The sequence below is a fragment of the Castanea sativa genome, chromosome 12 (assembly GCF_040712315.1).
Source record: "Castanea sativa cultivar Marrone di Chiusa Pesio chromosome 12, ASM4071231v1".
Lineage (NCBI taxonomy): Eukaryota > Viridiplantae > Streptophyta > Magnoliopsida > Fagales > Fagaceae > Castanea > Castanea sativa.
This window is the reverse complement of record NC_134024.1, coordinates 47,500,614-47,512,784: the sequence shown is the minus strand read 5'-3', so window position 1 is coordinate 47,512,784 and position 12,171 is coordinate 47,500,614. Positions and strand designations below refer to the sequence as shown.

Here is a 12,171-nt window from a genome sequence, read left to right as displayed (position 1 = left end):
CACTTTTAAAAAGTCCAGCATCTTAAAAGCTGATACATACCAACTTCCAAAACTCTAATCTTAGATGCTCTTCTGGGAAAGTAGAGGGGCTATGGGTTTCCATTCGATGCTTGTGCTAGTCACCTGGGTTGGTGTGATGTTAACAGCAATAATGGCAGCCGCAGCAATAGCATATCCATTAGCCTTGCCTAACTGCCCCGACAGGTGTGGGGACGTAAAAATTCCATATCCCTTTGGCACAAGAGAAGGTTGTTACCGGAAAGAAAGTAGAAACTTTATTATCAACTGTAGCAACTCGTCCGGCCAACCTCAACCAATGACCGGAGACCTCCCCATTACAAGCATTTCCATCGAAGGAGAGATGGGCGTCATGATGGATAGCTCCACTGACTGTTACAACCAGTCGGGTACGGCTCTGTCAAATGACACGGAACAAGGGCTCCTGCTCTCCAGTTTCACGGTTTCTGTCACCAACATGTTCGTGGCAGTTGGCTGTGATACTTTCGCATTCCTTAGTGGTATTCTCAAAGATGAACCGTTTACCACCGGCTGCCTGTCCAAATGTAACAACACAGGCAATATTGTAAATGGGAATTGCTCTGGGATTGGGTGTTGCCATGTAGATATTCCTGAGGGTTTGACACATGTTGATTTTGCAGCATATAGCTTTAAAAACCACAGTGATGTCTGGTCTTTCAATCCATGCAGCTTTGCCTTTATTATCCAGAAAGACGAGTTCAGTTTCTCCTCAGATTATCTAACCAGTCTACGAAACAATGAATCCTTTCCAATGGTTCTTGATTGGGCAATTGGTAACGAGACGTGTGAAGTTGCTCGGAACAAAGGGAATTACATATGTGGAGCAAATAGCAATTGTTCTGATCTCAATAATGGTTCTGCTCCTGGCTACCGTTGCAAGTGCAAGGAAGGTTACGTTGGGAACCCATACCTCAAAGATGGTTGCCAAGGTATATATTCAATTTACTTACTTATCTACAAGTTTTTAAAAAATAATAAAAGGTTTATATTTTTCACGAATTTTAAAATATTGCCATATTTTAGTTACACAAAAAATGTTACATTTTTTTTTTTACTAGCTTTTAAACTGATAGGTTGTGATTTATAATAATAATAATAATAATGATGATGATGATGATGATGATGATGATGATGTTATACAAATAGTGACTTAAAATTTCAATAAATTTTGAATTTTTTTTTTATCTGTCTTTAATTGAATTGCTACGCAATACTTTTATTTTCGTTTAAAATTTGGCTTACCTCAAAGATGGGAACCCATACCTCAAAGATGGTTGCCAAGGTATATATTCAATTTACTTACTTATCTACTACAAGTTTTTAAAAAATAATAAAAGGTTTATATTTTTCACGAACTTTTAAATATTGCCTTATTTTAGTTACACAAAAATTGTTACTTTTTTTTTACTAGTGTTTAAACTGATAGGTTGTGATTTATAATAATAATAATAATAATAATAATAATAATAATGGATGCATGTATAAATGATGTTATACAAATAGTGACTTAAAATTTCAATAAATTTTGAATTTTTTTTATGTGTCTTTAATTGAATTGCTAGGCAATACTTTTATTTTCGTTTAAAATTTGACTTACCTATAGTACTTTTTAAAAATGGATCTCTTTTTATTTTAATGAGAGGTTATCACATCATTTATTAACTAAATAAAAAGTGAAAATTAAAACCCACTGCTATTTGTCTTTGTATATTTACGTTTTGTTTTCAATAATGATGTTTTCTAAAAAATGAGTCATTTTCAAGAATTATTTTTTATAAATTTATCTCATTTTTTAGTGTTTGGTAGCAACGAGTTGAAAAAAAACCTCATAACTTTTCTTATTTAGTATTTAGCTTACTGTGAGATAGAGTTATTTTCCAAAAAAAAATTAATGAAAAACAATCTTTAAAAATAAGTAATACTTTTTTTGTTGACCAAAGATAATTTTCCTTTGACTCATATTTTTTTATGCTACTAAACACTGAAAAATAAGAAAACTATTTTTACACAAAATTTTCTATCGAAACAAACAGAGCCTTAAAACAAAAGAATATATTCAGTTAAAAAAGTACTAAAAATAAGTCAAACCATTTTATTTAAATAGATTGTCTCTTTTGATTATCCTTCTTCTTGGTGTTTTATTTTTGGGCATTGAATTAATTCTTCTTAGTTACTTTAAATGACCTTTGTAACGACAGACATTGACGAATGCAACGACAAATTAAAATGCCCGGGAAAACAAATTTGTGTTAATGAAGTCGGGAGTTATCATTGTTCGTGCATCAAAGGATACCATAAGGTTGAAGAAGTATGTGTTCCAAGACGATCGTCACTAACAATTTACCTCGCGGTTGGTGAGTATATTTACCGTATGTCTATATCGTATGATTAGGTTATTGCATGAAATGCAATGCCCAATCGATGGTTGGAAGGAAAAGGACCTTATAGATGGTTCGGAGCAAAAGTTTTTTTTTTTTTTTTTTTTTTTTCAACCATCGATATGGTATTGCATCTCATCCTCCTCCCATGTAGAGGATTCTATCATATCATCAATTTTTTTTTTTTGACTGAAATCATATCATCAAGTTGGATCAATCTATCACGATTAATGGACCAAAATCACGGCCATTTTCATATTTCATAAAAATATTTTTCTGAGATTGATTTTGAGGTAAGGTCCTAGCATTACTCAAACATTCGTCATGGTTTTTTTTTTTTTAGCTCAGCCATATATTAAAAGGAGGTCAGCAATGATTTAAAAATTTAACTTTTTCTTCCTATCAAACACACACGGTCATGGCTATATGTTAATCTTTTACGACCAGAAGAGAAACATAGGCGTAAAAGGTTTATTTTCAAACTAGTTTGGAGAAATTTTTTTCAAACTTCTCATATATCTTTTTATTAAATGTGAAATTTCAAAATTTAACCGTTAGATTGTATGTTTTTTTATGTTCTTAACATGTATGTCAAATTTCATTCAAATCGAATATTATTTACAATTCAATCAATTAAATTATTTTTTATGCATTATTTTTTATGGCATAATAATTGGCCTTTAATTTTCTTGAAATTTTGCAAGTATAGAGGATAGGGGTGTGCATGGATTGGGTTGAGTAGTTTTTTCTATCTAACCCATTATGGTGAGTTAAAAAAATTCAACCCAACCCAACTCATGATAGAGGTTCAACTCAACCCACCCAACTCATCATATATATTTTTTTATTGAATGTGAAATTTGAAAATATAACCGTTAGATTGTATGTTTTTTATATTCTTAACATACATGTCAAATTTCATTCAAATCGAATGTTATTTACAATTCAATCAATTAAATTATTTTTTATGGCATAGTAATTGGTCTTTAACTTTCTTTAAATTTTGCAAGTATAGAGGATAGGGGTGTGCATGGATCGGGTTGAGTAGTTTTTTTTATCTAAACCACTATGGTGAGTTAAAAAAAATTCAACTCAACCCAACTCATCATAAAGGTTCAACTCAACCCACCCAACCCATGTAGATCGGGTTGGACCCATAGGTTGCACAATTTTTTTTTTAATTACTATTATTATTATTATTATTATTATTATTATTATTATTATTATTATTATTATTATTATTAACTTGAACATTAGAATAACACTACTACAAATAAGAGTAAATTTATAATCAAATAATCATGAGTGTAACACCAAACAAACACAAACTATATGAAGAAAACTTAGTGTTTGAGTTTTATGGTGAATTTGTCAAAAACTCAAAATTCACATTCAATCAAAAAAATATAGTGAAAGTTTGTAGTCACTACCTACAAACTAGTTCAAAGTAAAACTTTATTCTTTGAGATAGGAAAAAGTTATTTAGTGTAAGGTCTAAAGACAAAGTTTGGCTACATCTCCTATCAAAAAATTAATATGGTTACATATTTTGAAAATCTAACTGTTAGTTACATATTCTTTATATTCTTGGCATACATGTCAAATTTTGTGTGTCAAAAAAATGTTATTTATCATTCGATTTTATAAAAGAAAATTTTATTTTACAAAAGCTTGAAATTTCAACATTTGATTGATGACATAACTATTGATACTTGACATTTTCAAAATTTTGCAAGCAATGTAATAAAAAAAAAATGTAATTCAATAATGGATTTATCAAAATTTACATCTAATAAAAAGATATTGAGTGGTGTTGTAGGCATTAACTACAATAAATTTCTTGTAGCCAAAGTTTGTCCTAAGTGTAATACTTTTTTTTTAAAATTTTAAATAATACTAAATGTCTATCTATTCGGAGAGAGAACTACTAATAACGGTGATTATAATAAATAAATAAATAAATGCTTTCCATGAATTTAACTAAATAATTTTTTGTCCTTGTATAGATTAAGGTATGAAAATACATATATAGCACTTTTATTATAGCTTTCATTATTTTCCATACCGAAACGCAGTTTCTCAATTTTTTTATTGAACAGAATAATAATTTTATAATACTTTAACATTATAGTCTGTCGATCATAAACCCTAAATGCATGTTATTGCGAAAGGTCCAAAACTAAAACTCTAGCAGTCTATCCTTATATATACTAAATGCATAATAGACCCTAAATGCATGTTATACTTGAGAGTTTTTGTTTTTGTTTTTTCTTGTTTTTGATTGGGTGACGGGGTTGATCTCTTTAGTTGCGGAAATGATATCAATAGGATGTTTTATTATTATTATTATTATTCACAGTCATGGACCATGCAGAAAATAAGAAATTTAGACGGGTCCGCACATTGATTATATAAACGAGGCTACTGATTGAGATTCTCAACTAGGTTCGCTAGCTCAAGGTGCAAATTAAAACAATATGGATGGCCTCTTAGGTTCTTAGTACTACTTGTGGGAGGTTCAATTTTTGATATATAAGCCTTGATATTTTTAAAGAAATTATATATTCTGGGCTAATTGTCTTCTTCTTAGCTAACCAACATTGTACTTTTAAAAAGGATGTCAATTCAACTTGGTTCACCAGTTCTATTTTATCTGTCCATATTTTTAGTTTTGATATAATTTGACATGAGTTGAATTTTATTAAAGCCGCTCATAGGAGATTTATCTTTATGTGGCAGTCACTGAGTCACTATTTACGGTATAATTGAAATCTTGATTGATTCATCTTTATATGATACGTATATTAAATATTTAATTTGTCCTTTTACTGTGTTAAAATGTTTGCATAAAATAGACAATGATACTAACAAAAGTACAAAGTTAAAACATTGTTCTCAGTGAAAATGCATGTTTGAATGTGTGTAGGTATCAGCATAATCAGCCTCTTAGTACTGCTTCTGGGATGTTCTTGGATATATTATGGATTGAAAAAAAGAAAGATCATCAAACTCAAAGAAAAATTCTTCCATCAAAATGGTGGCTTATTGTTAAAACAGCAACTCTCTAATCACCAAAAGTCTATGGAGACAACCAAAATCTTTACTACAGAAGAGCTCAAAAAGGCCACCAACAATTATGACAAGAGTAGAGTCCTTGGCCAAGGAGGCTATGGAACTGTGTATAGAGGAGTATTATCAGATAACACAATAGTTGCCATTAAGAAGTCCAAAATTGGTGATCAAAGCCAAATCGAGCAATTCATAAATGAAATGATTGTTCTTACCCAAATTAACCATAGGAATGTGGTTAAGCTATTTGGTTGTTGTCTAGAAACAGAAGTTCCCTTACTAGTTTATGAATTCATCACATATGGGACTCTTTCCAATCACGTTCATGACAAAAGTCTATCATCCTTACTTTCATGGGAGAAACGCCTGAAAATTGCAACAGAAATTGCAGGAGCACTTGCATACTTGCATTCGTCAGCTTCTATGTCAATTATACATAGGGATGTGAAAACTGCGAATATACTATTGGATGATGATTATACAGCAAAAGTAGCTGACTTTGGAGCTTCAAGGCTAGTTCCTCTTGATCAAACACAATTGACCACTTTGGTGCAGGGAACTTTAGGGTACTTGGACCCGGAATACATGCAAACTAGTCAACTAACAGAAAAAAGTGATGTATATAGCTTTGGTGTTGTTATGGCAGAGTTGTTAACAGGTAAGAAGGCACTTTCTTTTGCTAGGCCAGAAATTGATAGAAATCTAGCAATATCTTTTGTTTCTGCTATAAAAGAGGATCGCCTACTTCAAATTCTTGAAGATCACATTGTCAGTGAGGGTAATATTGAGCAACTAAAGGAAATTGCTAATCTTGCAAAACAGTGCCTAAGTCTGAAAGGGGAGGATAGGCCTTTCATGAAAGAAGTGGCAAAGGAGCTGGAGAGATTGAGAAGTATGGAAAAAACTCCATTGGGAAACATTGATGTCGATGGAAAAAAGACTGAGTACTTGCTTAGTGCAACTAGTCACTCTTTCAACATTGATGTTGGCACTGGTTGTTCTACTAGTACAATTGCTGAGTATGATAGCATCAGAGAGCAAGAATTAAAATCTGTGGAAGATGGGAGATAATTACTTAGTCCTCGGTAATAAATTTGTATCAATTGATAACTAAATTTGATATGGTATTATAATGAGCTACCTAATTTTGAAGTATGTAATCAACTCACAAAGTTGGGAGTTTTAAAGTTGTTTGGAAGTGTAGTAATTGTGTTTGTTTCGTAAGGTGTTTTGACTATTGGAAGTGTAGTAATCATGGTAGTAGTTTTTTTGTTAAGGACTGTTTTGTATGTATAATGGCAAAGATGTTGGTTTCCTAATTAAGTCTTTTGTATTGATTTTTAAACAGTTTTTACCATCTGGTTGAGTGTAGCTCTCATTTATCTATTTCTCTCTCTTTTTGTGACGTTAAATTTCCAATTTTTTGTTCGTTCCTCTTTCACCCACATTAAAATTATGGGTAAATTACAACTTACCCACATGTGGTTTGGCTGAAATTTAAGTTGTCTACCTATGGTTTGAAATTTTACACTCTACCCACCTAATGCCTCGTTGGAAGGAGGGAATGGAATGAAATTAAATAAATGAAAAAAATAATTTTAGAATATTCTTCCCTTCCCTTGTTTAGGAGTTTTAATAGAGGGAATGGAACGTTCATTCCCCTTATTTGAAAGTTTAAGTGGTAGGGAATGAAATGGGTAGGAGGGAACACTCATTCCTCTCTATTCCCTTAAAACCTCAAATTTTCATTCCCTCCAAAATTGGAAGGAATGAGAGGAAATGAAATTAGATTTGATGAATTTTTTACTAAAACTCCCAAAATACCCTTATATATTCAACTCTTTATTTTAAAATAGAGGTCTAATAGTAATATTGTCACAAAATGATTCAATTCCATTTCCTCCATGTTACTCCCAAACAAGTTTACTTACATTCCATTCATTTTCATTTCTTTTCATTCCTTTATTTTAAAACATGAAATCAAGGTTACTTAATTTCATTCCATTCTATTCATTTCCCTTACTTAAATACATTCCATTCCTTTCAATTCCCTTATAATCATTCCATTCCATTCCATTTCCTTATGATCATTGCATTCCCTTATAAACTCCCAAATGAAACTTAAGGTTAGCTCAGTTAGAGTTTCGTAACCCAATTCTATTAAAAATAGTGCTACATATGTAATTTTGCTTCACTTTTATGTCTTTTTCCTTCAAAAATACAAAATATATAAAATTACAAGACCAAATAAGATAAAAAAGAATCTAATGGAACACTTGCATTATAGGATTTCAAACTATAGGAAAGCAACTTAAATTTCGGTCAAACCTCAAGTGGGTAAAATGTCAAATTTCAAACCATAGGTAGACAACTTAAATTTTGGTTAAACCACAGGTGGGTAAGTTGTAATTTACTCCAAAATTATTGATATATATATATATATATATATATATATATATATAGAGAGAGAGAGAGAGAGAGAGAGAGAGAGAGAGAGAATTAGACAATTTGATAGAAGTGGAGGTGCAATTGAACTTTTGTATGACATTATTATTAGGGTTTGGGTCCTCTATTATTTAAAAATCATCCATTCTCTAAGACACATGATAGATAAGGAATCTAAAAGAAAATTGAAACCACGTCAATGGCATAGACTCCCTCTCTTAGCTTAAATCTCAAGAGTCTCATTGTTGTTGTTATCTTATGGTGGGGGTGGTTGAAGATGATAACAAATATCATAAACATTGAGTTGTTAGGAGAGAGAGAGAGATAGATGTAAGAAGAAGCAGAAGATGCTAGGAAAATCTAGAAGGAGAATAAGGACAAAAAAGCTAATGTTTTTCTCCTTAATAATTGGGCTCACGACCCATGATATTACCAACATCAAATGGCCCATATCTATCTCTATATAGATTAAGATTAAACCTCACATACTTTTTCTTTCATAAAATCAAGAATAAATTCTCACTTCATATTTTTCGTTACTCCATTACTCCATTACTCCATTATCACATTGGTTTGTAAGTTTTCTTTGGTGTAAAATTTATTATAGTTTTAGTTTTCACAAAAAAAGGATGAGTATTAGTAATCTAACTCAATCACCATCAAGTGAATTAGTCATAATAAAAACTAAGAATAATGGATTTTTTAAATAAGAAAATTTAACATAAAAAACTACCTAAATTTTATATAAGTTATATTTCTATTTTGATTAAATATATAAAAAGAGCCAAGGCTCATGAATAGTGTTTTTGGTTTGGTCAATTTTGTGAGTTGCCTTTTTTGTTTTCCAAGTACACTAATTTGGTTTGAGCTTGTTTTTGTTTTTGTTTATTTTTTAAGGATCTTTGTATGTTTATATTGTACTTGCAAAGTAAGCTTACATTATAGACACACAAAAAGTAGCAAATATTGTACACATTTGTAAAAATATGGTAAATGTCACGACCCAAACCTGTACTTCAGAATTTAGAGCATGACCGGCATGTTAATATCAAGTTTACCTTAATACTAACACGAACCAACCTAAACAGAAGGTGCTTATCAAGAATTGTTTCCTGTACACCTGCTTATTTTCTTTCGTAAAAGCCATAATATACAAAAATGTGAAAACCTTGAAAATTCATTTCATTTGAACTTTGCAAGATTGCCACTTGGCTGAAACTTCAAGTATTCGTGCAAATATTACATAGCTAAACATTTAGCAAAAACTCTTATTTACAAACCCAACTCCAAAGACATACAACTGGGGTTCAAACCAAACTAAAGTTCAGAATTACATTTGTGCTCAAAGGATCAAGTACATCTTGATTCCTCTTATACAACAAAAGAGCTAAACTACTAAAAAAAAAAAAAAAAAAAAAAACTATACAATCTAAACAAAAGAGAATCACAAAATCTTGCCACCTCTAATACTCTCGTTGCTTCCAGGAAGAACCTGTGCACTGAAATATAATAGGGTGAGCTGCGAAACCCAGTAAGGTTTTTAAGTTCCATGGGCCTTTGATAAGAATGCATATAAATCAAATATTTTATGGATATGCCAGCTTTGATAAAATAGCCTTCATACTATTCATATTGTTCTTAAATTAAGTTATGAACTTTCAAATGAAAATACTTCATTTTCCTTTCATATAATAATAAAAAGAACATGATAAGGAACTTAAACATAATTCAACATACTTTTCTTATCATCATACTTTTCTTATAACTTCTAAATAGCTTAATAGCTCTTTTATAATACATATTAGTTAGTCTAATTGTAAGTCTGTCACAACTTTGGGAGGCTTCCAGCACTTAGTGCTAGGCATTCAGCATTCCCCACAATGCTAGGTAATTCCAAAATCATATCATAATACATACTTTCAACCATGGGGTAGGTTGACATCCTCCACAAGTTGGCGGTTACCAATAATGGCGGTTACCAATAATGGCGGGTACAGCAGAGTCAATCCCACTTTTAATGGCCAAACAGAATCTCCATGGAAATACCAGTACTATAACCCCTACTGGCTGAGTTCAGATCATGACAATGGAATAACTAAAAACTATACTTTTCAGATACTATACTTTTACATAACTATTTAATAACAGTAGCATATCCAATTCTTTCTTTAAACATTATGTTCGTGATATGAGTAATAACATCAATATGCTAAAATTATCATATATATAGAATTCAATAAGTCACGAACATAAATCTTTACTTGAATCATGTTTATATGTAATATATCTAATTAAAAGGTTTTAATGCATTATAGTTTTCTAAATAGTCCTTATACTTATCAAACGCACATGTCACAAATCCCTTACTTGAAAACAGAAGACACGAGAGATTTGTACCAGAGGAGCTCAAGTGTTCGTGTTCTCGTTCTCATCACCTAAATGAAAGACCAAAACTTATTACTAAAAACTCTTCCTAAAATATAAACTTATACCTCAAACACAACCTAACTCTCAACTTAGTAAAATCTTAATTCCCATCACATAGAGTTTCCCCTAAAACAAGGTACAATCACCAAACTCATAACATACCAAAACACAGAGAAACTAAGCCATAAAAATTCATATATGATCTAAACATACCAAAAGATAAGCACATTAAATTATAGCTCAAAACGTTTACCTTAACTTCAAAATTAAATCTACAAAGTCATAGTTATCCTACACTGTTTACTGATCATTTCAGTAGCAAATTCCCCATTTGTAAAATACGAATGGGCTGTCAAAACACATCCAATTGTCATGAAATTTTACAGAGCTACTCCCCTGTATGTCTAATATATACCGTATAAATTTAAAAATCAAAGAATAAAACCATAATTTATTAAAAATCGTACAAGACAACGTACTCAAATCTGTCCTGACAGAAATTTATGCAACTTAGAAATTAAACCATTATTTTTGTATTAATCCAAATGCAGTGAGACCAATTCCATAACAATCATATGTGTCTTAGAATTCATAAAAACTACTCCTAGCATCCTAATTCACAGCAAATGATTTAATACAGAATTTTCTTGTAGTGAACATCAAATCTGTCACAGTGACACCTTCAGTGCATGTTGATACAAAATTCATCAACTAAATGCAAATGGTCTTCAATTCATTTGGGTATTTTATACCAATACAATAAACATTAAAATAACTTATTAAGCATCCAATAGACCATAACACCATCAAACTTTCAACTTACAAAAACAGAATCACAAGTTCAGCCCCTAAAATCAGATTTGAGAACAAAGAAGGGAAAACAATTAAAATATCAAATACTCTAAAATCAAATAAGGTTTTTAATTACTTACCCACAAATTTGAAGCTGAAACTTTAGTTTTAGGTCTTAATTCCTTCTTTAGAGTGAGATTTATTTTTTTGGTGAGAGAGGGAGAGAGAGAGGTCTTGCCATGTGAAAGCAAAGAGAGAAAGAAAAGAAAGAGCAAAAGAAATGAAGCAAGAAGCTTCTGGTACAGCAAAAGAAAAGATGAGGAATTAACTTTGAGGGGGTGTACGTGTATAGCAAAGGAGAAAAAGATCAAGACCCACTTTTTACCACTTTTTGGCATTTATACTTTTCACCCCATATAAACTTATATTTCAAGAAAGGCCCAATGACAATATAACTTTGCATATATGTATGTATGTGTGTGTGTGTGTATATATATATATATATATATATATATATATATATATCCTTATCTTTATAAAATTTCTTTCTACAACATTAAAAGAGCATATGTCTTTTATAATATCACAATAGCAAAGTTTTAATGCACTTAAAATAATTAAGGTAATAACAAACATATAAACTCATAGATTTAATTATGCAATTAGGTTGGGGGTGTTACAGTAAATATTTTACATATTTTGGAAATGTGTACAACATTTGCCAATTTTTCTGTGTCTATAATATATATATATATATATATATATATATATATATATATAGAGGTGAACCTCAGAGAAAGTCAGATTAAAATTTTAAATTTAAATTCCGATTTTGTGCCATGTGTCTAGATTTATGTGGGACCACTATCATAATTATTCTTCCAGTTGTTCAATTCAAATCTAAAATCAAATTCCAATTTGCTCCATCTATCAAAATTTAAGTGGGACCACGTCATAATTATCTCATTAAAAAAACGTTGTGCTCCTCTTTTTTTTTTTTTTTTGGTGAATAAAATTTTAG

General features: G+C 30.7%; 1 protein-coding gene and 1 long non-coding RNA gene across 3 annotated transcripts; one reads left to right on the top strand and one right to left on the bottom strand.

The window, feature by feature from the left end:
• LOC142618608 (wall-associated receptor kinase 2-like) lies at positions 1–6,833 on the top strand. The gene is made up of 3 exons (XM_075791552.1): positions 1–968; positions 2,238–2,393; positions 5,344–6,833. The coding sequence occupies exons 1-3, from the start codon at positions 65–67 to the stop codon at positions 6,555–6,557; spliced, it is 2,274 nt and encodes a 757-aa protein (XP_075647667.1). The 5' UTR covers positions 1–64; the 3' UTR covers positions 6,558–6,833.
• Positions 6,834–9,096: 2,263 nt separating this feature from the next.
• LOC142620604 (uncharacterized) lies at positions 9,097–11,482 on the bottom strand. Of its 2 annotated transcripts, XR_012841636.1 has the most exons (3): positions 11,291–11,482; positions 10,299–10,366; positions 9,097–9,430 (listed from the first exon to the last, which is right to left on the bottom strand). It is a non-coding gene; the product is annotated as an uncharacterized LOC142620604 (long non-coding RNA). The 2 variants fall into 2 exon arrangements; XR_012841635.1 differs by having other exon boundaries at positions 9,097–10,366; positions 11,291–11,459.
• Positions 11,483–12,171: the final 689 nt, after the last annotated feature.

Coding starts and splice junctions, on each gene's coding strand:
- LOC142618608 (XM_075791552.1), top strand. CDS start 65: ATGCTCTTCTGGGAAAGTAGAGGGGCTATGGGTTTCCATTCGATGCTT. Junction 969..2,237: donor CCTCAAAGATGGTTGCCAAG/GTATATATTCAA, acceptor TTGTAACGACAG/ACATTGACGAATGCAACGAC. Junction 2,394..5,343: donor AACAATTTACCTCGCGGTTG/GTGAGTATATTT, acceptor GAATGTGTGTAG/GTATCAGCATAATCAGCCTC.